The sequence below is a fragment of the Gymnogyps californianus genome, chromosome 27 (assembly GCF_018139145.2).
Source record: "Gymnogyps californianus isolate 813 chromosome 27, ASM1813914v2, whole genome shotgun sequence".
In the NCBI taxonomy this organism is placed as follows: Eukaryota; Metazoa; Chordata; class Aves; order Accipitriformes; family Cathartidae; genus Gymnogyps; species Gymnogyps californianus.
Genome location: NC_059497.1, coordinates 284,912 through 310,297, shown reverse-complemented (window position 1 = coordinate 310,297; position 25,386 = coordinate 284,912). Strand labels below are relative to the sequence as shown.

Below are 25,386 nucleotides of genomic sequence, written 5' to 3'. Positions count from 1 at the left end.
TAGCGGCGGCAGCAGCGCCCCCGGGCAGCCCCAGCCCTCCTGGAGGCAAGGAGGAGTCCGGCTCCGGCCGCGGGGCCGGCGGCACCGCCGCCCCGGCCCGCCGCCGCTTCGCTGGCCCGCAGCAGCACACCTTCATTTCTTCTGAAGAAATTTCATTTTACTTCCTACGGAGAAAAAAAAAAACCACCATGAGGAGCTGAAGGCACTGCAGGAGTCATCTGGCTGAGGAACTTCTTCAGGTGGACATTCAGGTGCGGCCACCTCTGCTGGCAGACCCCCTTGGTGTGTTCTCAGCCAAGAGCAAAGTTAAGAAACACGTTTAGACAGCTCTAAGATTAGGCAACTTCCACAAACTTTATCTAAAGATGCAAAAGTTTAAAAGAAAAATCTTACAAAGTGTTCGGCGTCCCCTGAAGGGGCAAATATAAACAAGGAACACAAGTGCACAAGGCAAAGAATGGGCTCTGCTTTCTTTTGCATGCAATTATTTGTTCAATAGCTAAATTTACTTTAAAAAAAGAAAAAAAAACAAAAAGCAACGCTGTCCCTTTACCAAGACTGCGAAGGATTTTGTTCATTCCAGTTGGTTCCGTCTCTGGAATACTCTCCAAATACTGCAAGGCACGGACCTCAAAAAGGCCTAAAGAGGAAAAAAAAAAAATAAAAAAATCACTCACCTAGATGAGCTATTCCATCTTTTCGCATGTGGCATCTTCTGTCATTAACAAGGAGGTTACGAAAAGGAAATTGTGCATGTAATGCAAGCTGCAGGATCAAGCCCAGAAAGGAGAGAGATGCAAAAATTCTTTGCTTCATAAGATGAATTCTGTTGAGTAATTAGGAGGGCATGGAGCTAGTAGATACACCAAAATGCTACCAGGATAACTTGCCAGGACAGAAGGCTGCTTAAGCGTCAAAGTCACATGACATTATACTTTGAAAGTGAGTTACTTTCTAAAACAAGAAAGTAAGATCAAACCTCACCTTTGACCACGTTCTTACTTAGCTCTCGATCCTGTATGAACCCTGCAAACATCTGCGTTTCCATGAAGAAGTGCAAGAAATGACGCACATTGCGTGACACGTGAGATTTACGGAACAGTTCCCGCTGAAACACCCGCTCCCCTTTTTCTGTGACATTCATGTGCAGGGAGTAGTGTCCAACGATCTCCACAAAGAACTGCACAAAAGCTTCAGAGACCAGGGAGTTAAGAGGCATGTCACCTGTGAAGAGGACAACAGAGGAGAAATTGCCCTCTACATTCATCACTTTGGTCACTCCTCTTCTAGAAGAGGAGCAGCAGTTACTTTTTAGGCTGGCTGTCTCAGACTATGGAATTTCAGATGAGTGTTTGATATCAAAGAAGCCACAGCTAAAATATCAAGATTTCTCTCCCATGTCAACTTTCTGCTGCAGCTGAGACAGGTTCCATTCTTTTTTTCCCATTCTTGCTTTTCCACTAGTTAAAGCATTCATAATTTCTTTTCCCCTGTCAAACATCTAGTGTCTAACAAGCTGTAAGCTCATAACAGTCTAAATTTAATTCTCTTAAAGAATTAGGCAAATTACAGAACACAAACCCACTGGAAAACTAACTTTGTTACTTCTGATTACATGGTTTACATTACATTATGCATGGAATTACATAATTTGCTGATGCCATCCTCTCAAGCTACTCAATGCTCTTTAAAATTCTCACACTTATTTATCTGACGGATTATGTATAAAGCAGTTCAACTTTGAAAATGATCTGTCAGATTACCCTCTGAAGTACAGAAACTTGCTACGTTCTCTGTTTAAGAAAAACGTTCTCTCTGCCACTTAAGAAAAATCAAAGAAAACTCAAAGCATGGGAACTGATGCACTTGGCCCAAGGAAAACTAGAGCTCTACACATACTGATTGTGAAAAGAGGAACAACTGTTAGGACACCGAACTTCTAACACGTTCACAAGAAAGATGTTCTCAGTAAGATCACAGGAAAATAGCTTTCTAAAATGTTGCTTCCTAATGTTTATTTCCATTCGCTCATTTTTATATCAACTACATGGAAGCTGTAGAGATTGGCTAATGTGAAAACACTTTTCCATAGAAGCACCTTGTGTGTCACTCTGCTCGTGTGACAAGATTTCACTTCGTTCTTCCAAGATTTGTACAAGCGCAGCCTGGAGTTTATGAGGCAGGATCTCATCTTCATCTGATACCTAAAGAGAAAAATGGCTATGAAAGCATTTTTGTGTTGTATCTATGATCAGTAGAACCTTCTCATTGTGAACAGATGAGAAATACTTGTAACATGCCTAAAACAGTTAGAAGGAAGTTACTCTGTGATATGGTATACCTTGGTGGAGACAATACATTTGTCTTCTAGCCACAGAAATGAAAAACATTTGCTCAGCACCCTCCAACTACATACTATTGGAGTCACACACACAACTGGCCAACACAGAACAATGTGTGCTATATCCATGAGACAGACTCAGGCTTATTATACTGGTGATAAAACACACAAGAACAACAAAAGTCTGTTGAGAAAATATGACAAGTCTCAACATTATGGTTGAAAAAGCCTGATCCCTTAATACCTTTCTCCAGTTGCAGGCTGCAATGCAAAATAGAACGGTAAAGCAAGGAAAAGGAGATGAAAATATCCTCCTGAACTAGTAATACTCCAGTATGTTTATAGCTACTTGTCTGGTGATGTAGGAGCACGTTAGGTAAAGTTCAGCAGAGAACCACAAGTGAACTGTCGTAATTTGTCTCCTAGACTATCACTCCTGTGAAAAAAACCCCAAAGCCAACACACACACCCCAGCTAGATGAGAGAAGAGAAAGCCCTGTAGAGAAGAAGTACACAGAAAGACAGCCAGAAAGCAGCAAAGAATCTTAGTGGTCCGCTTCACATAATGAACCAACCAAGTATCTGTTTTTAAATTCAGCTCAGATAAGCAGCATCTTTGGCTTCGCAGAGCTCTGTACCTCATGCAACCTCCATCTTGCAACAAGGATTTGTAAGCCTGTTCCCTTCTCCATTGATCAAAGAGGAATGCAAGACATTTCTTCAGCCACTGGAGTCTACATATGAATGTAGACTCCAAGCTTTTGCTGATTTCTTGTTTTCATTTTCTTTCATTGATGCCTTTTCCTGGCATATAACCATGAGTGACTGGTACTGTTATTTCACTCACCTCTTGCAAGAACTTGTCAGCACAAAGATCAACAATCAGAACCTGGGGAAAGATGTACAAAACACAGACTCTCATAACCAGGTATGTTGCTGTACAGAAAAAACCACTTTTTTTAAATGTCCCCAGTGGCAGGGAATGTCACACACGAAACACAAGTTTTGCATAACTGCAGCCTGTCTATAAGAACAGTGAATATTATTTATCTTTGATAACAATGGAACACCCTGACACGTATCTGGCAAGTTCACCAACTGTCTCAGAAAAGTGTACGTTTGTATTAAGACAGAATCCACAGAGATTATTCGAGAGGTCAGCCTCATACTACTGACATTGTCCCTCCACTGTGCTTCACCCAGTTCTCACCTCTTCTATGGGCAGGTCCTGGAGCTGTGGTAACGAGCAGGAGAGAATGCCAATTAAGAACGGGGTTGGAGAGCACGCAATATCAATCATAGAAGTTGGCAGGACTGGTATGTAGGTGTGTTGCCAAGTGAAGGGATAGAGCGTTGCAACTGCGGCATGGCCACATTTAGACAGAGTGCTAGGAAGGTAAGAGAAGCACAGAGTGGATTGTCAATGTCTCGTTCAGTACTCAGCTACAGACACAGGTTAGAAACGCTCAGGGAAAACGTAATTCACATACATTGTTTATGCATCAGCAGAAGGCCCATGCATCCACTTTTAAAGTCAGTTATGGGGAGCTAGGAATAGCATCAACCCAGACTAAAGAGGTAACGGAAACATTCCCTTATCTCCTCTCGGGTAAAGAGCATACTCCAAATTCTAAGCATGCACATGTTGTGTGGCAAGTGTGCAAAAAGCTTTTAAATGTAACTATTTACAAGAAGTTAGACAAGCTTGCACATGGAACAGGCCCAAATGCCCAAGAAAAAATAGTGTCCCTCAGAAAGAACTAGTCACTCAGACTCATTTTTTACCTTAAGTTGTCAGCAACAAAGATCACCCTCCTTTCCAGCAGGAGAGAGGCAAAGACCCGAATCGTGTGAGAGACACTCAGACACTTAAACAGGCATTCGAAGTCAACGTGTTCGAGTCGAGAATCCAATGGACGGCAGAGTTCCATCACCTGAGAGGCAAGCAGAGATGCAGAGCGCTGGAGGAGAAGGCCACAGCGCAGAGTCAGGCCGGACGAGGGGCAGCCTGGCTGGAGCGCAGAACCGGCGGCTCCTCACAAGTGGAACCCCGCGGCCTGGGCAGTCGGCGCAGGGCATCGCAGAGGACTCCCAAGCAGCTCTTCCTTAAAAAGCAGGGAACCACTTCTACGGTAGATGATTCAACAGGAAGCCGGTTTCTGCGACAGCTTCCCTTCAGACTTTAGGACGTTATCTTCAGACTAATTATTTACAGGCGGCATCACTCTACAGTGCAGTTTGCAAAGTGCCACTACGCCCCAGAAGCACCGTCGACACAGGAAAGCCAGTCCTGGTTTCCATTACCTCATTTCCTGCTCCGGGCAGGAAACTCCTCACAGCGATCGTGCGTCCAGGAGCAGGGAAAGGCGCCTCCATTACGCTACGCATAAATGGGTGTACGAGGGCTGGGGACATCTCTCGCCTCTTCTCCACCTCATCTAAAATCTGCAAGAAAATACATCAGACATTGGTTCAATGCCTGCTGGTGAGCCAGAGGAGATCTGAGCCTCTGTTAGAGTATCCCGTGCCATAGCTACACGTGAAGGCTCCAACACAGACTCACAGCCCTCTGCCCCCTCGCTTGGGATTCCCTGTGAAAGCTCCTCTCAAATGTCTGAATAATCAAATGGGAATAGATACCTGTGAGTACAACTCTCCATTCTCAAATCCAGTCTCCTGCTACTGCAAGGAAATGTCTTGTATGTGGTAATCAAATTCTCACAACTAGTTAGAAGAGTAAGAAGAGCAACGCCCCATCCTCCTCCCCAAGAAATCTTTCTGAAACACTGTTCTAGAAACGCTGTGCTCCAACGATTAGAAATCAGCTTTCATCATAAGCTTGCCCCTGTATTCTTCCGCAATAGCTGCCCTCTACCTGCAGTAGCTTTCCCCAGTCTTTACCTCTTTATCTACTCTCCTCATGGTGCTAGGAGAAACAAGCTGAGATCTCCTCCCCTTGCCCTGAAACTGATTTTCCATTTCCAAGTCATGGAAGAAGAGGATGAAGGGGCACCATCAGTAATATCAGGTATTAGAAGCCACTTCCTGACAATAATTTGTTGAAGGAAAGTCGTCTGTGTATCGGCTGACAAGTCTCAGCACTAGTATCATTTTATTTGCCCTGTCAAAGCAAAGGCAGCAAGGAAGCACCACTCCCCTGGGATGAGTTACAATCGCTAAGCAATTCTAGACAGGACAGAAGCATCCAGTTACTTTCTGGAGCTTGCAGGTTATCAGAGACTTAAGTCCGTTAAGAAGTAACAGGCTCTCCCCACTTCACCTTGGAGAAGAGGTTGAAGCAGCCCAGGCGGCTAACGATGCAGTATACCTCAGGAAGGCGCTTCCCTTTCCCTTCTGGCTGAAAGGCAACAGGAACAGTTATGCTGAGAACGGGGATGCGATAAAGAACCTAGCACCTACACTGTAGCTGACTCGCAGAATTCCTTCTGCTATAGTTCCCTCCACACTTCTGACTTAAAAGATTCGCAAGGAATGACCAGTTCAGGAGCTGTCTTTCACGCCCAGAGCCCACTTCACTGTATTGCTAGGCATCATCATGCTCCTTCCCTTATGCATTCAAAGGGCTGGTAACCTCAGCAGCAGCACAGGCGCTACGTAACCCACATGGGAAATTACTGCTGATTCATGTCCTGCACTTGACTGTGCATTTATCAATGCATTCTTTACACTCCACCCAATACACAGAGGCTTACCAGGAGCTTCTTGCAGTACCCAAACCAGCGGCTGCCATCCTCTCCCGTCAACACAAAAGAAAATGTTTCACTGGGGAACCAAAGAAGACTCAGGGTTAAATTCACCATGCAGTTCAGAGAAGAGACTGACAAACAAAGCACACAAACTACAAGCCATTCTTTTTCTGGTCATGCTGAAGACCCCCTGCTGTGGTTAGCAAGCTACTTCAGGCTCTATTCAGTGTAAAAACCTGCAGCCCATGGACTCTCATTGAGCTACTACAGCTCTCCTCCTTCCCAGTTGCTTCTCTATTCTGCCAAGGAGCAACAGAAGCACTTGACAGCCCCGGGAGCTGGCCTTGAACAGACGTTACAAACTTCCTTCTTATAGGAAAGACGGTGCTCAGGCAGAAGCAGCACTTCTGAGTCCACCTCTGTGTCTCATCTTCCCCTATCACAGGGGTTAGGGATTCAGCCTTTCCCATTTTTCCTTGCTCTGCCTGGAGTTCCTCTGCTCCAGGAAACTGGCACATACTAAGCTTTCAGCATTGCCTGTTTCAGGCATGAGTATTCAAGTCTTTACCTTTTAAGGTCTGATGCAGGAAACCAGTCTTTGGGATCTGGAAAGCAGAATTTGGGAATGACCTTTAGCCTCTCTTCAGTATCCTTTGACTGTCTGAAGGGATGTTCAGGCTGGAGGGGTAACACATGCATTTGAAGTCACTGAAGTGTGGTGCACAGCTGCAGCATTTAAAACAATGGGAGACAGCATCTTCCTGACACTTCCAAATGCTGAACCATCAGATAGCTAATGCACAAGCACAGGAGAACATATTCTGACTATAACAGATTCCCAGTTCCCTCTTGCATCTTTCCTGCGGATTGGACCTTTGTAAAATTACCCAGCTGGTCTTGGTAAGAACTCAGTAAAGCATGGCCAAGTTTATTGCAGAATGAAGCTAGAGCTGACCTCCCAAATGACGGTTGTGTCAGCTTGCCTCAGTTCTATTCCTAGGAGATTTGAACACACTAAGAGGAATAGGAATATGTTCAGCTTGTGATGTGCAGATCACTCGTAATTCAATTGCAAAAACAGCGTATCTGAATCACATGTTCCAGTTACCATGTGTGGGCTCAAGTGAAACCCCTCAAAGACTACAGGACAACTTTCCAATGCTCAAAACCCCCCAGAAGGGGCAAAAGGAAGGTTTTCAAATAAGAGAGATCACATATAAGCAGGAAATGCCCCTGAGAAGAGGAAAGTTTATTGCATAAAGCTCATTTTAGACACTGTACTCTCAGTCAGCACATCTAGGCTATTCCAGTGTCCCAAGCTGTGACAGCATGAAGGAGCGGTTAGGAAAACAGTACAGCATTTTCACAGAGTAACAGTTGTACAAAAGCTTTGATGTCCTTGGGCATGCAGCCCAAAGAAGAGGGTGACAAGCAGATTACTTGGAAGCAAGGCTATTTTTAGAAGGGAGACAAATCTGTAATCAGAACACCTCCATAATTACTGGGCAATGTTTCCTGCAAAATCCCAACATGACAGACTATCCCGTATAAAGTCACTCACCAAAACACTTTAATTTGAGCAGAGGATAAATAAACACTGAGAAAATAATTTGTTTTGTTAGTGCATTTACAAAAGCCAGTAGAGCGCCACACGGTACAGTCGGGTCTGATTGTCTGCTAGGGCAGCAGGAAAAGAACAATGCACTGCCCTTCCCAAAGGCGATGAACAGGTTGAGAGGTTGCACCAGGGAAAAACTAAATCTGGTTACATTCCTTTCTTCCTCCTAACACCCTAAAGTTTGCACTTTTAGCAGATATTATTTATGTATTTTCAGTTTTTCCCACTGAATTAAGACTGTGCGCTCTTTCTGGCTGTAGTCCCTTATTCATTTTGTAAATCCAAAACGTTTACACATTTAAGATGCTAGAGTTATTTGCACACAAATCCCTTATGCAGCTGCACACTATGGGTCCTGCTGGCATCCCACGTAACCTCCCTTAATGGATCTGACCTCTCCTTCTCTATTTGGATGACATGCAGATTCTTTAACAATCTCTGGCTTACTCCTGATAGCACAGCTAGAATTACTAGTTTTGTTCCATTTTTTAGTGGAAGGCAGCAGGTACAGGCCTAGACAGTGACAACTGAATATTCATTTCAATCTGGAACCACAGAAGCAAGCATCAAGGCTCCATCCTCTTAGATTCACAGTAACTACTGTGTACACTGAGTCACACACTGATCTTGTCATCCATTTGGGCTGAACAGAAAGAAAGCAAGCTTATTTCAAATGGCTTGTTCTAGCTACAGTACTTTAAATTCCACAGTTCTCCTCTGCTTTTTGGGGGCTAGTATGCATGGCTTTGCTATTTTAATTCTTTTTTTTCCCAGAACAGTATAAATAAGCATAAAAGCCCTGGGATTCTAGTTCCTGTGCACCATCAGTCAAATTGCTTCACTCCTTGTTTATAAATCACAGACTACCAGGATAAGGTCATGCCAGCTTTGGGAACAGAGCACTGCACTCCCTTTCCTCTCCTGCAGGCTGCCTCAGCAGTGTATCACAATACAGTATGGCTTTATGGTATTTCCAGGCAATTAGAATTAGAGTAGGAGCCTTCCTAGTTCCAAAAAAAGACAGTAAACTCATTACCAAGAAAGATATTCAACAACTGCCCAACGCTATACATTAGGTCTGTAAAAGAGCAAGGTGCTTCATATTCCAAGCTTGTATCCTAACCAGTGGGCCAGCTTTACTAGTATAGAGTTTAGGAAGGGATACAGACTGAGAGAGGAAATAAACAGCTGCTGAGTGCGTTTTGTGGGCAGGTTTCCATGCAGCTCCTACCTTGCTGGGAAACTGCTGTATGATCTGTGGTGTGTACGTCATCTCAGGTGCCTTCTTGTGCAGTGACACCACCACAAACAGCTCAAATAGGCGCTGCTCCTGAAGCTCTATCAAATCCCTCTCCAAAGTCTGGTAGCGTGGGTTCCTCTTGGAGGCTGACTGCACTGGCAGCAGGCACCTGTGTTGACCTGAAGAAAGGAACAAATGCAAAACCAGCCTGTGGCTGTCACTGCCACACACCCACAGGTCACAGAAGAGGACTCGTCACCACCTTTAGAAGGGGGAAAAAAGATGGGTGCGTTTGCCTAACATCACTGCTGCGCTCCACGGGACTCGGGATTCCTGCATCAGCTCCTCAAGCACAGAGCTGTTCCAGACGGGGGAGCACTGGCCTTGCAGCAGCTCTGCAAATCCCTTTTGACCGATAGCTAGCATTCTCCTGCTGTCCTGACATCCATTCCACACATCTCAGAGCAACATGCCATGGTAACGATGAGGGAAGCCCAGCTGTGAGAAGAAGCCCAGCTCCACCAGTTCAGTAATTGCCAGGCCTCAGGCAGCTACTCTGTAAAGCAGCATGGACATTCAAGAGAGGCAGAGCCAGTTTCCTGGCCAAGAAACCCCCAGGCTGGGACGTCTTGACAGGCAGTACAGACTCACAGGCACAGCACTCTGAGGTAAGAAATTCCTGTGGCCCAGGCACCATGACACATTCTGGACACTTTGGAAACAACTCTTAAATCAGACAGTGACTCAATCACTGTATTTCTGCAGAGACTCTTCATTCTCCATTACTCTCCTTAACATAAAAAAGTGGAGCTTCACTATTCACTCCAAGTTAAGGCCTTCTGCATGCTTCCCTCCAAGTAAATGAAATGTCTAAAACAATTCCGTTGGTCCTTTTCGCTAGATGCTTGCTTAGAGACAGAGTCACTCATCAGGGCTCCTGGCCAACCATTACCATTTTGCATTCAAATCTTAGCAGCATAGAAACTAAGACCTCTTCGGTCCTTCCCACACCAGCTAAAATCAAGTAGGTATTTCAAGTCTGTAGTTTGGGCCTACGATCAAACTCAGGACTGTGGAACCAGACAAATAACCAAGTAATTTCTCCCCAGAGGAAAGGGCATTTCACAACATTATACATATAAAACAGAACCAAGGGAAGGAAGTACAGGGAAAATAACCCCATGTGCGAGCAGCAAAGGTGATCCAGGGCAATCTCCTGCAAGACATATTTTAGTTAAGTGTGACTCTACCAACCCAAAAATGAATCTCCTTTTAGCGACTGGCAGATTAGTGGCATTAAACCTCAAGGGCTCAGGAGAAGTGGCAGAAATAGAGGTCGATTTGTCACAGCAACAGCTTCCAGCCTTGGCCATGCTGCCTCTTAGATGTTCCCTTTCTCTGACTCAGCAGAAGCCACAACTAGTCAGTGTGCTTATCCCATTAGAGCCTTAGCCAAACGTGTAGTGCTGTGGGGACAGGACCAGCCCCTGTGATTCACTCACTTTTTGGCTGATTTTCCGTATCACTTTCATTCCCACTGGTTTCACCTGAAACACACATAGTTTTCACTTATTAGCCATGCAGAAGGAAGATGGGCAACACCCAAAGTTGGGAAAGAGAGAGAACTTTAGACTCGTCAGACCAACATCATTCAGGGCTGCCCACCTATCCTGCTCAAAGCATCAGCAAAGAACAGCCGGTACTGGCAAATGCACTACAACAGTAAATTTCAAAAAGCGGTGTGGATATCAAGTCACTGTTTCCAGTAAACCACCTGTAGGTCAGCTGAACACAGGCAAAGAACAGAAACCAAGTGGTTATTTGATGCAGCTATAAAAGTTAACAGAGTTGCTGAACAGAATATACTATAAATAAAGACCATACCACGGCTACAAAATCAGAAGAACACAAGAATATCACTTTAGAGGCACAAAAACAATGAGTGGAGAAGTCAGAGGTAGTTCTCGTGCCAAGCGGTTTTGTGGGGAATTTTTGGGTTTGTTCTGCTTTTTTGAAAAAGCACTTTTCACCAGTAGCCCAGCTCTTCAGGCTCAGATCGCAGCGGAATCTTCCATTTGTGACAGTGTTAAACTTGGGTTAGGCAAGTGTTCCCAATCCTAGCGGTGCTGAAAGCTCAACAATTCCAGCTGCAAGGCATGGGATTTAGCACTGTCGAGTCAGCCCAGCATGAGCTGCAGGAGGTGGTGGTGCCTGGCCTGCTAGCAGTACCCCAGGATGTGCAGGAACTGTGCTGCTCAGAGGTTTCTAGCAAAGAGACTGGTGCTGGAGACCTCTATACCTTTCATTGGAGGCGCTTCTCTCCCAGCAGGACTGAGCAACTTCACCCTCTTCTTTCCACGCTTAGAATCAAAGATCTCCTGTATTTTTAGTACCAGCTGAAATCCAAAGCAGAAGCAGAGGTTAATGTGGGGGTCCAGAAAAGGGTCCAGGTGCCAACAGGACTGCAGCCCAACAGCTATCATCTAGCACCACAACACTTGGGAAAGGCTGCCCAAGTCCTGCCAGGGACCCTGGCTCAGAGACTGCTTGCTAGAGTACTTCTAGCATGGCTCACTGGATAATAAACGAGCACAGAATTTCTGCTACAAGAGAAATTACTGTTAGCACAACTCAAAGGTGACACCAAACTGTACGAGCATTCTGGAAGTTATCATACTTTGCTTACCAAACAGATAGCAGAAGCAGCAAACTGTCTGGCATCAGATCTCCATTTTCTATTAGAGGCCAACTGCAAAGGCACTTGCAAGAATATCTTATAAACCCTCCACCACAAAGGACTCTGAACTCTGCATGCTCCCAATTCTTCCCAAGCCCAGAAAAAGCAGAGCTCTCTCAATGTAGCTTGGGGTTTGCTGTTTGTTTGTTTTGTAAGTTTGCTGCTGTAGTTGGACATCAGACAGCTAGAGTAACTTCTCCAAAGCACCATGTTAGGCACAGAACAAGGCTGCTCTGAGCACAGTCCTTGTCCCAGGGTAGTTTGCTAAAATGAAAGGATTATGTAGTTTCATTTTGCATAGGTGAAGAAACACAGTGGGACAGAATAATGGGTCTATGCTGCAGGGACACCACAGACCTGGTCCACTGGAAGAAAAAATTTGGAAAAAACCATAGCCCAATGCAGAATAAGCTACAGACATGAAAGAAGGGTCAGCATTTAGACACTCCAAGTCGACGCTGTTAACCTTCCTTCCACTGCTCACAATGGCCTTAAAACCAAAGTCCTAATGCTTTCTGTTACTCCTGTCACAGGCCTCTCTGGACTCCCCCCCTCAGCTGCCAGGTATACAATGCTGCAGGTTGCTCCTTGATTCTGCATGTCAAAGACAGCTATCACTTCATTGTGAAGAAGGATTTAAGCTAAATGCAGTGAGCAGGTCAAGTTTGTTCTTGTCTCAAGTTAAGAATTCATTAAATGCTCCCACTGAATGTACAAGGGTGGGGCCCAGCCATTTGTCACCACAAATACTGCATAAAAAGGAAGATATTCAGCAAGAGAACCTGTTTTTCAGCTCAAGCCTTTATCCCCAGCTCAGCAAACTAGGCTTAGGCTCTTCTTTTCAGATCTATTTCTCCCCATTTTCTGCATTAGCCAGTCCTCCTAGCACGATGAGGCTGCGAGGAAGAAAACAGTCCAGAGCAGAAAGCAGTGCTTCCTCTGCAAAATCTGCCTTCTTTCCCCTCTACCATCCAGCCTTACCTAGAGGATTTCCATTTCTCTTCTGATTTTTGTGCAGTTGAGTCACCAGTGAAAGATATTGGGTGTGTTTAAGGCAGCTACGTGTTTCTTAAGCAATAAGTAAGTTTTTTCTTTTTAGACTCCAATCCTTTTCGCAATCTCTCGAGCAATCTTGGCTCAATTCCTTCTGAGCAAAAAGAGTACAGTGTGCTTCCTGCATGTAAATTGTTACCAGATTTTTTGAATAGGTTTGCTTTTGGAGAATGTTTTATTTTCCCCCTCCAAATGAAAGATAGTCTCCATCACAGCATTTTTATAATCTTGCCATCTCCTTCCTGATTTTCCAGGCCTACAGTTTGTTTAAAAACACATACAGAAGTTGCTTGTTACTCTAAAGTACTTAATGTTTGAAAAGTATTTTGCAGCTGTCCAACTCTACCTCACAGTCTTGTGCCATTTGAGCAAATACACCCAATTTTCACAAGAAATAAAGATCTGCAGAAGTTAAATGATTTCACCATGGCAAAAGTAAGTTGTTGCCACTACCACAACTGGAATTTGAGTCCTATGCACAAAGCACCACTACAGCGGTAGCTGCAGCTGTCCTTCTAGAGCACATGCTGCATTTTATCCATGAGGGACAGGAGCTGGTGACCAATATTAGTATCTAGAAAGATTCCCAACGCATCAAATGAGAATTACAATGGAGTCCTCTGTCGTGAAGGTGGATTAAAAGCCTTTCTCACTACTCTGGCCTCAGAAGCATATCTGCCTTTGCACACAGGCAGGAGGGAGCGGCCAGAGGCAGCAGAGGGGAGAACTGTACGAAGGCTTTGTGAAATGCGCTTATCCCTAAAAGCTGCTCTTCACCTTTAGACTATGAAACAGCTGCAGGGGTATGTTCCTGATGGCAATTCAAGAACTCCAAGCCAACATGCCAAGTAGCCAAGGGCCCAGCCAGCTCCCCACAGCAGCCCCACACTGTCAGCCATCTAAACAACTCAGTGCCTGCAGCAAGAACATAAGGGTCAGTGTGAGAAGTCATCAGGAGCAAGGGACACATATACACAATTGTACAGAGCTGGCCCTTTAGCTCACAGAGAGCCTCCTTGCATTCCTGCACCGCATTTAGCACAAAACCAGCATCATTACACTTCATGGAAGCATTGGGAACAAGGCTTAAATGACAAAGCATGAGGAAAAGCTAGTATTCACACACAGCACTGACATCCAGGTCAACACCTAGTACTCCATTTGCAGATTCTTGACCAACAAAACCACTGCTGCCCCAGCTAGAACTGGCACTCTGTTTTTTGATCCCCGAACACCTGCCCTGCTACTTGGAGGGGAAATGGTTCAAGCAGGGTCACTTGTCCGCACATACAGCAGCGCTAACCAGCATTCACCTGCCAGACGCACAGCTCCATGACCACTTTACAAAGCACCTAGAAGGTGCTAGACAAAGCAGCAAGAGTTTGAAATGCCATGCAAGAAGTAATGTTTCGTGCTTAAATCTCACCCAGGGCAAGTTCTTTCTCTTGCTAGCAGCCTCTACTGCTCGGAACAGCTTCCACTCGGTCAGCGTGACAGGCAGGGTTGTGTCCTTCACCGTTTTCCCTTGGAAACTTGTCTGGGAGGGCTTTAGCTCAAGTGTCTTGCGACTGAGGAAGGGAGGTTTTGGGGGAGGCTAGAAAACAGAATCAGAAGAGATGGTTAAGCATGGGATTAAGCTTTGGTCCAGGCTCGAAGGAGTCAGATTACAAATGGTAAACTTCCTGCAGCCTCCTGCTCTACCAGGCTCTCCATCCCACCCTCACCCCACATGCTCAAGCATCTCATCGACACTCTCATTCCTATTCTTTTGCTCCTTAGCAGCTTAATCAACTGCCACTGCCATGGCTGTGCATTATCATTTACATTAATAACAAACAATAAAAAGTAAGGAAAACCAATGACATAGCAGTGGGGAATGTGAGGCTGGGGGGAGCACAAAATAGGGCCCTTGTGAGGATGACTCTCTGTAAACACGTGACAATTTAATCCCCTCACCCTACCTTGGGAGCCCTACTGGTGCTCCGGGGGGGTGGTAGCTTCCAGACAGATGGGACCTTCCACAGGGGTAAGGGCAGCGCTCCAATATCTTCATAGGGGTTCTCTTTTGCAGGACCTGGAAAAAGCATTGGATGGGGGATTTAGGAGAGGAGATCAAGTCCTGCATTCTTGCAAGGATGTAAGCAGGGAGAGTGTGCAGTTGCCTGCCAAGCTCTAACAGGGTCTGAGAGAGACCTGTTTTAAGATGGATTAGGTTCCCACCACTCAAAGATCCTTCTAACTCACTACCATCAACTTGGCAAACTGTATACGGACTCAGCAAAACAAAACACTTCTACCGCTGCAGAGAAAGTAGCTCTGTTGCAAAGCAGCTAATTTTGTCAGTGTTCACGCTGATCTCTGTGCAGCACTCGAGCAAAGCATTTGAAGAGCTAATAAAGAAATCAGTTTAGCACAGGCCAATTCCAGCGACCTTCTATAACATCTGAAATCAGGCTGTTCACATGCAGATAGTGACTAACATCAACAAAGAACCCCAGATGGGGAAGACCTTAAAAGTCACAGAGCTGGAAAGGGCCTCAATGCATTCTCATCTTCATTCCTCCCTCCCCAGCAAATTTGCTGCCCTTAAATAAAGTGAGTGCATCCCCCAGAAGCACAGGCACATACAGATAATGTCCTCGTAGATGTTGTCTTCTGACTGTGTGTAGACGAGCCTGGATCCTGTAGTGCCATTAGTCTCTTCTCGAAGTCTGTGGGAGTTGGTGGTTGCCATCCGGTTGCGGAAGCCCTGGATGTCCTCAAACTCAAAAGATTTCCTAGAGGAAAACCAGTGTAACTTCTTCTAAAGGCACCTGCATGTACCAGTGAGTTGCTGTCTTCAGTCCACACAGAGTATGGTCCTCCTTGGGGCCATCAAGCACATGGATGCTCCACTCTGGGCTCTCTGATTTCCAAGTATTGAGGTTTAACCCCAGCTGGCAGCTCAGCCCCACGCAGCCGCTTGCTCGCTCCCGCCCAGTGGGATGGGGGAGGGAATCAGAAGGGTAAAAGTGAGAAAACTCGTGGGTCAAGATAAAGACAGTTTAATAGGTAAAGCAAAAGCTGCACACACAAGCAAAGCAAAATAAGGGATTCATTCACTATTTCCCCTCGGCAGGCAGGTGTTCAGCCATCTCCAGGAAAGCAGGGCTCCACCACACGTAACGGTGACTTGGGAAGACAAACGCCATCACTCCAAATGTCCCCCCCTTCTTCCCCCAATTTTTATTGCTGAGTGCGACATCATATAGTCTGGGATATCCCTTTGGGCAGTCGGGGTCAGCTGTCCCGGCTGCGTCCCCTCCCAACTCCTTGTGCACCCCCAGCCTGCTCGCTGGTGGGGTGGGGTGAGAAGCAGAAAAGGCCTCGACTCTGTGTCAGCACTGCTCAGCAGTAACGAACACACCGGAGTGTTATAAATACTATTTTCATCACAAATCCAAAACACAGCACCACACAAGCTACTGTGGAGAAAATTAACTCTATCCCAGCCAAAACCAGCACACCAAGCGAGTCCTACTCACTTACTCTGGGAGATTTTTAAATTAAAAATGAAGTTGGAGGCTCCATGGCCAAGCACACTCCAAGCAGGTATGGCGAGTCCCATCCTGTCACAGAGGCAAGAACCCAAAACACATTTTGCAGACTAAGCACTTGCAGCAGTACTCAGAATTAGGGCACTGGTTTCTACTGGACCTCTCCTACTGCTTATGCTAAGGGTGTTACCACGTTTGCGAGTTTGTATTTTCATATGCTTGGCCTCCATTTCAAAATAATGGCACAGAGGTCACAAAGGAGCTGGCAGGGATTTAGCCCATCATCATAAAATTTGGTTTGTTGCTGCACGCTTTGCCACAGTGAAAGAAGGTTTCAGGAGCCCTAGCCACATCTCCACCTATAATGTTCACGCTACTCTCTAGCACAGCTGGCCTAGGCAGCTCATCTGTAAGCAGAACTAGCATCAAGCTAGCTCAGAGGTTTTTTACTCTGTAACAGGGACCTATGTACGGGAAAGAGGGAAGATAGCCAAACCTACTGCAACAGGGGTACCCACAGCTGACAGCCTCCAACTTTAAGCAACAAGAGAATCTTTCACTCACAGGAAAGCCGGAGCATTTAGCAGCCATACCGCCCCAAGAGAAAACTATTCTGTAATCCACAAATTGCAGCTAAGGACAAGCTCAGGGCAAGAAGCAGGCAGCACTCTCCCTGGGGCCAGCATATTGTCACTCAACTCAATTGTTTTAAGGTGTGGGACTGACATCTGTTTGGAGCTTTTAGCCTTCTTTGCAAGATTATCAGCAGCAAAAGCAGTGCATACGCAATGCTGGAAAGGGGATACTTTCATCTAGAAATATCCTCTCCCCGTCAACAGAGGCATCATCAGTACTAGCACCTCCACAAGGATATCGTGGCAAGCAAGCTGTTTAAACCCATCTAGAAAGTGATTTAAGGAAACACGTTTCAGACATGAGCGACGAATTGATGTACCTCTGGGTTCTCCCTCTGATCCTCCTGCTGGCTATTCTCTTCTCAGGATTGTTGGAGGATGACACCAAGTCTCCTCCATGCTGCTTTTGCAGGACAGCTTCCCTGGTAGCACTGGCATCGCTACAGCTACTAGCACCCTTTTCTGCAAGATAGCGGAAAGTCCTACGGGGCTTGGGTGGTGGGACAGCAGCTGGCTCCTCCTCTTGCCCCTCAGCCTCAGAGTAAATGTTTTTCAAGCTCCTCTCTGCCCTGCAGAGAGAGTCCACACCTTTGACGTTAAGTTCTCTTTCTGTGGAGCCACAGCTCCCTTGCTTCCTCTGGAGGTCCAAGGGAACTGGTGGGGCTTTGCCAGGGAGAAGGGGATCTACTCTCCTCCACAAAGCTTGTGAGGTATAGAAGTTCCCTGGGGGCAGAGTTGCCCCTGGGTCCAGGAAGCCTGCTTGCCACTCTCCTTTCTCCTTGGCTTGGGAAGCTAGGCTGCATGCCTTGAGGTCACCGCAGTCATCAGTCTGCAAGCAGCTCCGTGCATCTTCCCTGAAGTCCAAACCCAGGCTCTTTGGATCTTTGGACCCAGTCTTTCTGCCCTTATCTGTACGTTCTGGCTTCACTTTGGGTAGAGCATCACAGCTGGCATCATACTTTACTCCAAAGTCCTTCAGCTGCTGTTTCTCCTTGCTGGAGCACCCTCGTGTCCTCCCCTCCCACTGGGAGATCTTCTGTTTGATGTTGCGGCAGTGGCTCCGGGAGAGGGTCTGCACAGCAGAGCGGGAGAAGCTACTGTCCACTGACCCTGTTGGGTGCATGGCAAGTGCCAATGTGCTTACAAACACCCCATCTCCAGCCTTGTCCCGGTCCACCCGTGTCCTGCACACATCAAGCTGGCATGAGACTCCAAAGCACCCAGTGGTGTCCAAGAGCCCCTGGGTGTCAGCTCTGCAAGGACTCCCTGCTAGCACGACCTGCGGACAAAAGGAAGAAAAGAACCATCATCAGCTGCACTCCAGCCATACACACCACTGGGCACTCCCTGCTGCTCTCTGGCAATTGCTGAAGAACACTCCTCCCCAAATCACATGTTCAAGACTGGCTTCCAGAGCACGCTCCCCACAAAGCCTGTTACTGTAGCACACATCTGGGAGGGCTAACAAAAGGAAGTAGAGGTCTCACTGGCTTAAAAAACAAACAAAACACCACAACAGGAACAAAACAGCCAGGGATCCCAAGGTTCCAAACTCAAGGAAATTATTTAAATGGCACAGGAACACAGCAGCACGGCTTGTCTGCAGCAGAGCTCTCAGCCAGCCCCTCTGCTGCTTGCTTGTACTGATGCAGGCCAGGCAGGAGTGCTCAGTTTCTCCTGATGCTCTGTACTGCTCAGAGCACCTCAGGTGGCACATAGCCAAACCACTGCAGCACGATGCCTCTACCAGAGCTCTCAACACAGCAGAGACGCAGCAAGATACAAGATACCACGCCAGCTCTATAGCAAGGGAACCACATCTACTTCTCCAGAGTCAGCAGCAGCAGGATGGCTGCTGCTTCACACAGGAGGACTAGGACAGTTGTGATGACGGGAGAAGAGCCCAACTGCACTCCTCCTCCCAGAAGTGCTCTCCTTCTGCACAACACAAGTAAAAACCTGTCTGATGTTCTGCTTGTCAACATCTGACCTAAATTTGCCATCAGAGAGACTGGAGGGCAGTGGTGCCCAGCCTGTGGCTTGCAGCCAGGGAAAGTTTTAAAAGGCATACAACAGAGGCCAAAAGGTAGAGGAAAGTGGTGAGTTCTCATGCTCAAGAGGAAAACAGCCCTGTGTTTAGATCAGCAGAGAAGGAATGCTAAAGAAACACTATGACTTCTCCTACCCAAGCAGAGCCTGCACAAACAGGAGCTATGCTGTTTGAGACTACCCCAACGTACAATCCAGAGGATACAGGGAACAGTCCTCCAGATAGTCCTGCAGCAGCAAAGGCACGTGAAACTGCCAGGGAGAACCTGGATGGCTGTACAGACCCAACACCTACAGGTCCAGTATGACCTCAGTACAGACATTTCGTATGTGGAGTCCCCAGCCTTGGAGCCCTCGGAGCTGACAAGGCATCCCCAATATTCTCAGATACGCCAGCACAGTTGAAAACTCATCTTGGACAGAAGACAGCAGCCCATAGGCTCTAATATGCTCTGTTCCTCCCCTTCTCCAGGCAGCTACCCCATTTCAGAAGTTCCAGTCCTTGAGGTCTATTTAACGTTCTCCATTTGTATTAGGAGACAAGTGCTCAGCAAAGCCAGGGCTCAGGCCAGGTTGCCATGCAGCAAGCCTGGCCACGCTGGCTTCAGTAACATTCCCCTGGCACTAAGAAGTCCCCCTGCAAAAGGCAGAACAAGACCAGCAAGCAGTCCCCATTCCACACATGCAGCAAAACCAGAGGACCTCTGCAGAAAGCAAGCCAGACTTGCTCCGAGTGGGAACACAGGCCATAGTCAAACAAAGCCTGTACTCAGGCTCCGCCTGACAGATCCAGCCAGCTCTCACTGCCAAAAACTGGGTATGTGTCCTCCAAAGCTGCTATTATGACACCCAGTCTTCATTGACTCACCAGAGCCTGTATGAATTTGCAGAACCAAGGATGGCAAGCAAACTAAGCTGGAAGGCAAGAGGAGCTTACACCTGCCTGACAAGGGTTCATGCCCCATGCACCAGGCTGGGTGTGGAGAGCGCCTACTGCAGCAGAGGCCCACATCCTTCCCACCGTTGATACTGCACCTCACGTTCCAGGGCTCCAGCACTACCGGTTCTATCCCTGGCATTGCTGATCTGCTTGGCAGAGGCATTTGCGGTGCAATTAAAAGAAAAGCACTGGCCTTGGCAGACCTACTTGATATAGTTAGTGAGAAAGCTCATCAATGTAGGACAGCCCAGGGCTCCCCAAGCAATTCAGTGATGGCTTGGGCACACATGGCACCAAGCCTTGGCTTTCTGCTGCACTTTCACACTCTCTGCCTGTCGTGGTTTAACCCCAGTCAGCAACTCAGCACCACGCAGCCGTTTCCCCCTCCCCCTCCCAGTGGGGTGAGGAGGAGGAAAGGAAGGAAAAAAAAAGTAAAACTCGTGGGTTGAGATAAGAATAGTTTAATAACTAAAGTAAAATATAATACTAACAATGGTAATAATGAAATATAATAATAATAATAGTAATGAAGAGGAACATAACAAAAAAAGGAAGGGGGGGGGGAGAAAAAAAAAAACCAGTGATGCACAATGCAATCGCTCACCACCCGCTGACCGATGCCCAGTTAGTTCCCGAGCCGCGATCCGCGCCTCCCGGCCAACTCCCCCCAGTTTATATACTGGGCACGACGTTTCATGGTATGGAATATCCCTTTGGCTAGTTTGGGTCAGCTGTCCTGGCCGTGCTCCCTCCCAGCTTCTTGCACACCTGCTTGCTGGCAGAGCATGGGAAACTGAAAAGTCCTTAAGATAAGCGCTACTCAGCAACAACTAAAACATCAGAGTGTTATCAGCATCATTCTCACACTAAATCCAAAACACAGCACTGTACCAGCTACTAAGAGGAAAATTAACTCTGTCCCAGCTGAAACCAGGACACTACCAAAGCAGCATTGCTCACTGTGGCAAGAAGCTCACTGCTGCCTGTCTCCAGAGAGAACAGCGTGGGTTCTTGCAGCCTGGCATTGCTCATCACATTGTCCCAGACAGCTGTCGGTAAGTCTCCCACTCAGCAGTGAATGGGCTAAACTTGCACAATCCGGGTAAGCAACTGGGGATATTTGCTCCATCATCAGCCCTCTGTCCCTCATCAGCTTTCCGCCCTGTCCTCAACACTTTCGTAGCCACACCACTCCTGACCACCACCCAGCACGTCTCCGAAGAAGCCAGGTGAAGCTACTACTGTGCAGGTGGCATTGCGGCTCCAGTGCCAGCTCCAGCGCGGCACAGCACCCTCTCCCCACTCCTGCCAGTAGCAAGGTGCAGGCAGTGGACGAGCAAACAGAAGAGGGCTGCTGATCCCCTCATGGAGGGGCAGGAAGAGAGTAGAACAAGTTCGAGAATGACAGAGAACACACAAAACAGCAAATCACACCTACCCCACTCTCCCCGACTCCCTTGCCCAGGGTACTGCAGTGCTACCGCACCCCACTGTGAGACCCTCTTCCCGCACAGCCAGGCTGCTCGCCTGCTGCTCCAGGCAGCAAGGGGCCCCTACCCTCTCCTATAAATAGGCATTGTTTCCAAAACATCCTGAGCCAGAGCAGAGCCATCCTTCCTCAATCCCTGTCTGCGCAGCCCTGATTAGCAGACAGGAAAGCAACTTGCCCCTTTCCTCTGCCATTGCAACTACTCTACAGCAACAGTGCTCAGGGCCACTCCTGAGGACCTGAAGCACAAGCTAGCAAAGAAGCAAAGGCTCTGATGGGGAAAGCCAGGCTAGGAGAGGGGCGAAATAGCCTCCTCTCAGCCAGTACAGCTTCAGACCAGGCACCTTTACTCCCTGCCAGGTCTTCAAACACGGGACCACTGGATGCAGAACTTGCACAGGGACAGGCCCCCAAAGGACCTTGCAGTGTGGAGCAATGGGCTTATTCACAGGACTAGGGACTTCAAGGCCAACATATGCATTCATGGAGCACATGCAGCTCCATGCTGACAGCAAGCTTCCCAACAGCACTGGCAGCTTTCTTCTTCGAATACACCAGCTGTCAGTTCCCCCTGGGCTCAGACCAGCGGCCTAGCAAAACATCTGCGTGCAGCATCCATGAGGGCAAATCATTGCACAGAGTAGACTGAGTAGCCCTGCTCAGCTTTCTAGTTGGGTCCATCCTCGGGGTGTGCAGGGCTGCCTGTGCTCAAGCGGGTCAGGTCTGCTGGCTGCCAGCCTGCCTGCCCCATATCCTTCCTCCTACGACTCACATTGGTAAGGGTGCAACAAAAAGTGCATTTGCTGTAGTTTCCTCAGCCAGCCTGCCATATTTCTGCTTCCTGATATAGAGCCATGGCCCAAGTCAGCCTAATGCTCCTGACCTCTCCTACTGTCCACATCTGTGCTTCCATGATGAGGCACAACCAGCAACTGAGAAACGTGAAGAAGCGCAGTCCCAGCCAGCATACAGGTACTGGTGAAACTATGTCTGCAGTGCTGCCTCTGGTTCTGCTCACTGATGAATGCCCAGAGTTCAAGCAGTTCACCCAGCGCTCAAGCAAGTACCTGACTCTAGCATCCAGAGCTACATAGACCCATATGCAGAAACAGGATCCACACTGAGTTTATTTCCTCTCCTTCAGCATAAACCTACCAAGTAATATTACTTCTCCAGCCAGTGAAGCTCCACGCACTGGCTGGAGTAGTATTACTTGGAAGGTGAAGCAATAAGCTTCATTCACCTAAGAAGCCATACAGTTTTGAGTGCAACAGTGAAGGTCTTCCCAAGGCATGTCACTGATCTTTGAACTACCAGATACAACTAGAAACACATGGCTCCTGGCTCATCTTAAACACAGACAGTAGAGCACAAGCTTAAAGCACCCGACATTCTCTCCTGCACAGTGCTGCTCTGCCAGCCACAGCCCTGAACTGTGTCTTCCAAAATAACCATCCGAGGAGGAGAAGAATGCAGCTCTTCACCTGTCCAGGCTTGCGAGGCAGGTGGTTGCTATCAAGAACCAGGCATTTAATCTAAGCTCATCACGTGAGCCAGGGCAAGGGCAGACACTGATCTTTGGTAAAGAAAGAGCAGACTGAGCTAAGTAACCCTCAGACACAGTCTGAGATAGGCCAAAACACAGCTTAGGTAGAGACCACCTGAGTCAGGCAGCCAGCACTTGTATCTCAGGGACCACACACCATGCCTTTCACAAGCTAACCAGACTTAACATGACTGCTTGTCTCCTGACCTCTCCTCCCAAACTCCTTCAGTGGCTCCAGTATTCTTCCCGGTATTTCCACAGAAGCCAAATTTATCATCCCTACTGCGTTAGTACTTACAGCAGTTCAGTGTAGTCAAGAATGCTGAATTATTTCATTGAAAGCAGTAGGTTTGGGCAAAGAGAAATTAAACAATTTCTAGACAAAGTATCACACATTTCTCCAAAAAGACAGTCACTTCGATCCATGCTGTTTGAAGACAGCTTCCATATCTTTATCCAAAGCAGAAGAATGAGGCACATTCATGCCACATGATAGGCAGCCCTGACACTTTTTCCAATTCTGAAAGCCAGAGAGCATGCTAAGCATTTTCCATGCAAAGTCTCAAGACAATTCCGTTTCCTGAAACCAAATGCTCCAGGAGAGAATGCTGCCAGTGCCGTTCAAGAATAAAATACTCTTGATGCTGAGGTCAAGCCTACCCACCGCATGTGCTGCTGGTACCCCACAACCCCCCTTACCACACTCACGCTGGCAGCTCATTAGCTAAACAAAGGCACTGACACACCACCTTACCTTATCCTGCTGCACAACAGGCATCAGAACACGCAAATCACTGACTTGGCAAGCCCATGCAGTTCTGAAGCAATCTTTCACTCCTTTTATGAGAGCTGTGCAGTTCTAAACCACCCAAGAGACCTTGTCACCAAGCCTCCCGTGTTGGTAGCCAAATAAAAGACAGTTTCTTGTCTTCTGAAGTCTAGGGAAGCTGCCAGCTCAGTCCTGGAGGGATGAGGGGACAGCCAGCACAGCAGCAAGGACGCCTTCCAGAGTTCTCAGCTACTCCCATTCTGCTCAGCTCCAGAGCAAACCTGAAGCTTTTCTGAACAAAACTCTGCCCTGCTGATGCCTGAAAGACATGGGCAGTATCAAAGAAGGAGATTTTATATCAAAGTAAGTAACATTTCAGGAATGTGGTATGCTTAGTCATTTCCATCTCAATACAAAGCAACTCTAGTTATTAACTCGTTCGAAGCTTCTGCATATCATGCTAAGGAGTGGAGTTCCACCTCATCAGATACATGGCCATGTAGAGCACAGCCCCTGGACACAGTAAATGTGATGCTAATCTTAATTACATGGCAACAGGAGGTTAAGTCTGACCTCTGCCATGGGTCCTAAGACTTTTGTACTGACAAGAAAGATATATCTGGATCTTTCAACTTTCAGTCTTTTTCTGAAGTGATGAAATTCAACTCCTTGAAAGTAAGTTTTTACCCATGCTAAAAAAACCCCAACACTTTAAACATGTAAGCCCTGAAGGCTTTTATATCGGAGGACACACAGACAGAAGCCACAATGTACTATTTTTAAAGTCGTAGTTTTTTAACCTGACTCACACTATCTGACTGCTCAGGTTAGCAATGCTGAAAACAGCAGTTGACTCAGACACTACGCCACAGGCTGGCTGCATGCCCCAGGAATGCTGCAGCTTCAGACAAGAACTAACACCCAAGGTGGGAACAGAGAAAAAGTTAAACATGAGTTATCCTGGAGCCATTTCTTGGTGCAACTGTCAGAGGAGAGATTCCAGGCTTCCCCCAGGGCTGACATCACCATAAAGGCACGACCACCTTTACGTTACAAGGGCCACCGCAGACAGGCTGTGTGGGGCCACAACAACCGGCCACTCGTTCCTTTGGAAAAGTCTCAGCAGCACGGAGGCAGCTGCCCCAAGAGGTTCAGAGGGTGCAGACCAAGGTAGCGCCAGAAAACCTCTCAGACGCACATCCAGATAACATGTTCCCAGAGCTACAGGGAATGAGCCACATCCATACTGGAAGACTGAGATAAGAATTTTGCCAAGCAGCAACGCACAGTACTGGGACTCAGCGCTCCGGGACAGATCTTCCAGCCAGATGTTTCAAGCAGGAATGTTTTACAAGGCCGCTACCGCCACCATTTATTCCCCCCATACCCGACACCCTCAGAATTCTCTGCACATGCCTTCCCTTCAAGGCAAACTGGAGCACCGAGCCCAAGAGACATGCTTTTTGGGACAGGGCGCCCAGAATCTTTCAGGGTCCATTTCTTCACTCACCACATCCTATCCCTGCAGGAGTTTAACTTCTAAACGCTCAGATAGTTAGCAATTTGCCCCCAATCCTGCCTGCAAGCCCCTGAAGGGACAACCAGTCTGAGTAGTGATTGAAAGACACACCACGCTCCTGGGGAGCCACTGGGCTCCTGACCCTGGTCAGGACACTTCCATTGCTCTAGCAAATACCCTGCTTAGGGCCTTTCCTTCACCTGCCCT

At 47.3% G+C, this 25,386-nt stretch overlaps 1 protein-coding gene across 4 annotated transcripts; it reads right to left on the bottom strand.

Moving 5' to 3' along the window:
- Window positions 1-98: 98 nt before the first annotated feature.
- On the bottom strand, window positions 99-23,669 carry DENND2C (DENN domain containing 2C). 4 transcript variants are annotated; one of them, XM_050911422.1, is made up of 19 exons: window positions 23,646-23,669; window positions 17,188-18,146; window positions 15,325-15,473; window positions 14,658-14,770; window positions 14,123-14,290; window positions 11,206-11,302; window positions 10,409-10,453; window positions 8,898-9,085; window positions 6,617-6,726; window positions 6,055-6,124; window positions 5,622-5,699; window positions 4,646-4,786; window positions 4,127-4,275; window positions 3,552-3,729; window positions 3,189-3,230; window positions 2,099-2,204; window positions 985-1,224; window positions 554-640; window positions 99-164 (listed from the first exon to the last, which is right to left on the bottom strand). In XM_050911422.1, exons 1-19 carry the CDS (start codon window positions 23,667-23,669, stop codon window positions 133-135), a joined length of 2,976 nt encoding a protein of 991 aa, XP_050767379.1. In that variant the 3' UTR covers window positions 99-132. The 4 variants fall into 4 exon arrangements, with proteins under 4 accessions (XP_050767379.1, XP_050767381.1, XP_050767380.1 ...); XM_050911424.1 differs by lacking the exons at window positions 5,622-5,699; window positions 23,646-23,669 and having other exon boundaries at window positions 17,188-18,038; XM_050911423.1 differs by lacking the exons at window positions 10,409-10,453; window positions 23,646-23,669 and having other exon boundaries at window positions 17,188-18,038.
- Window positions 23,670-25,386: the final 1,717 nt, after the last annotated feature.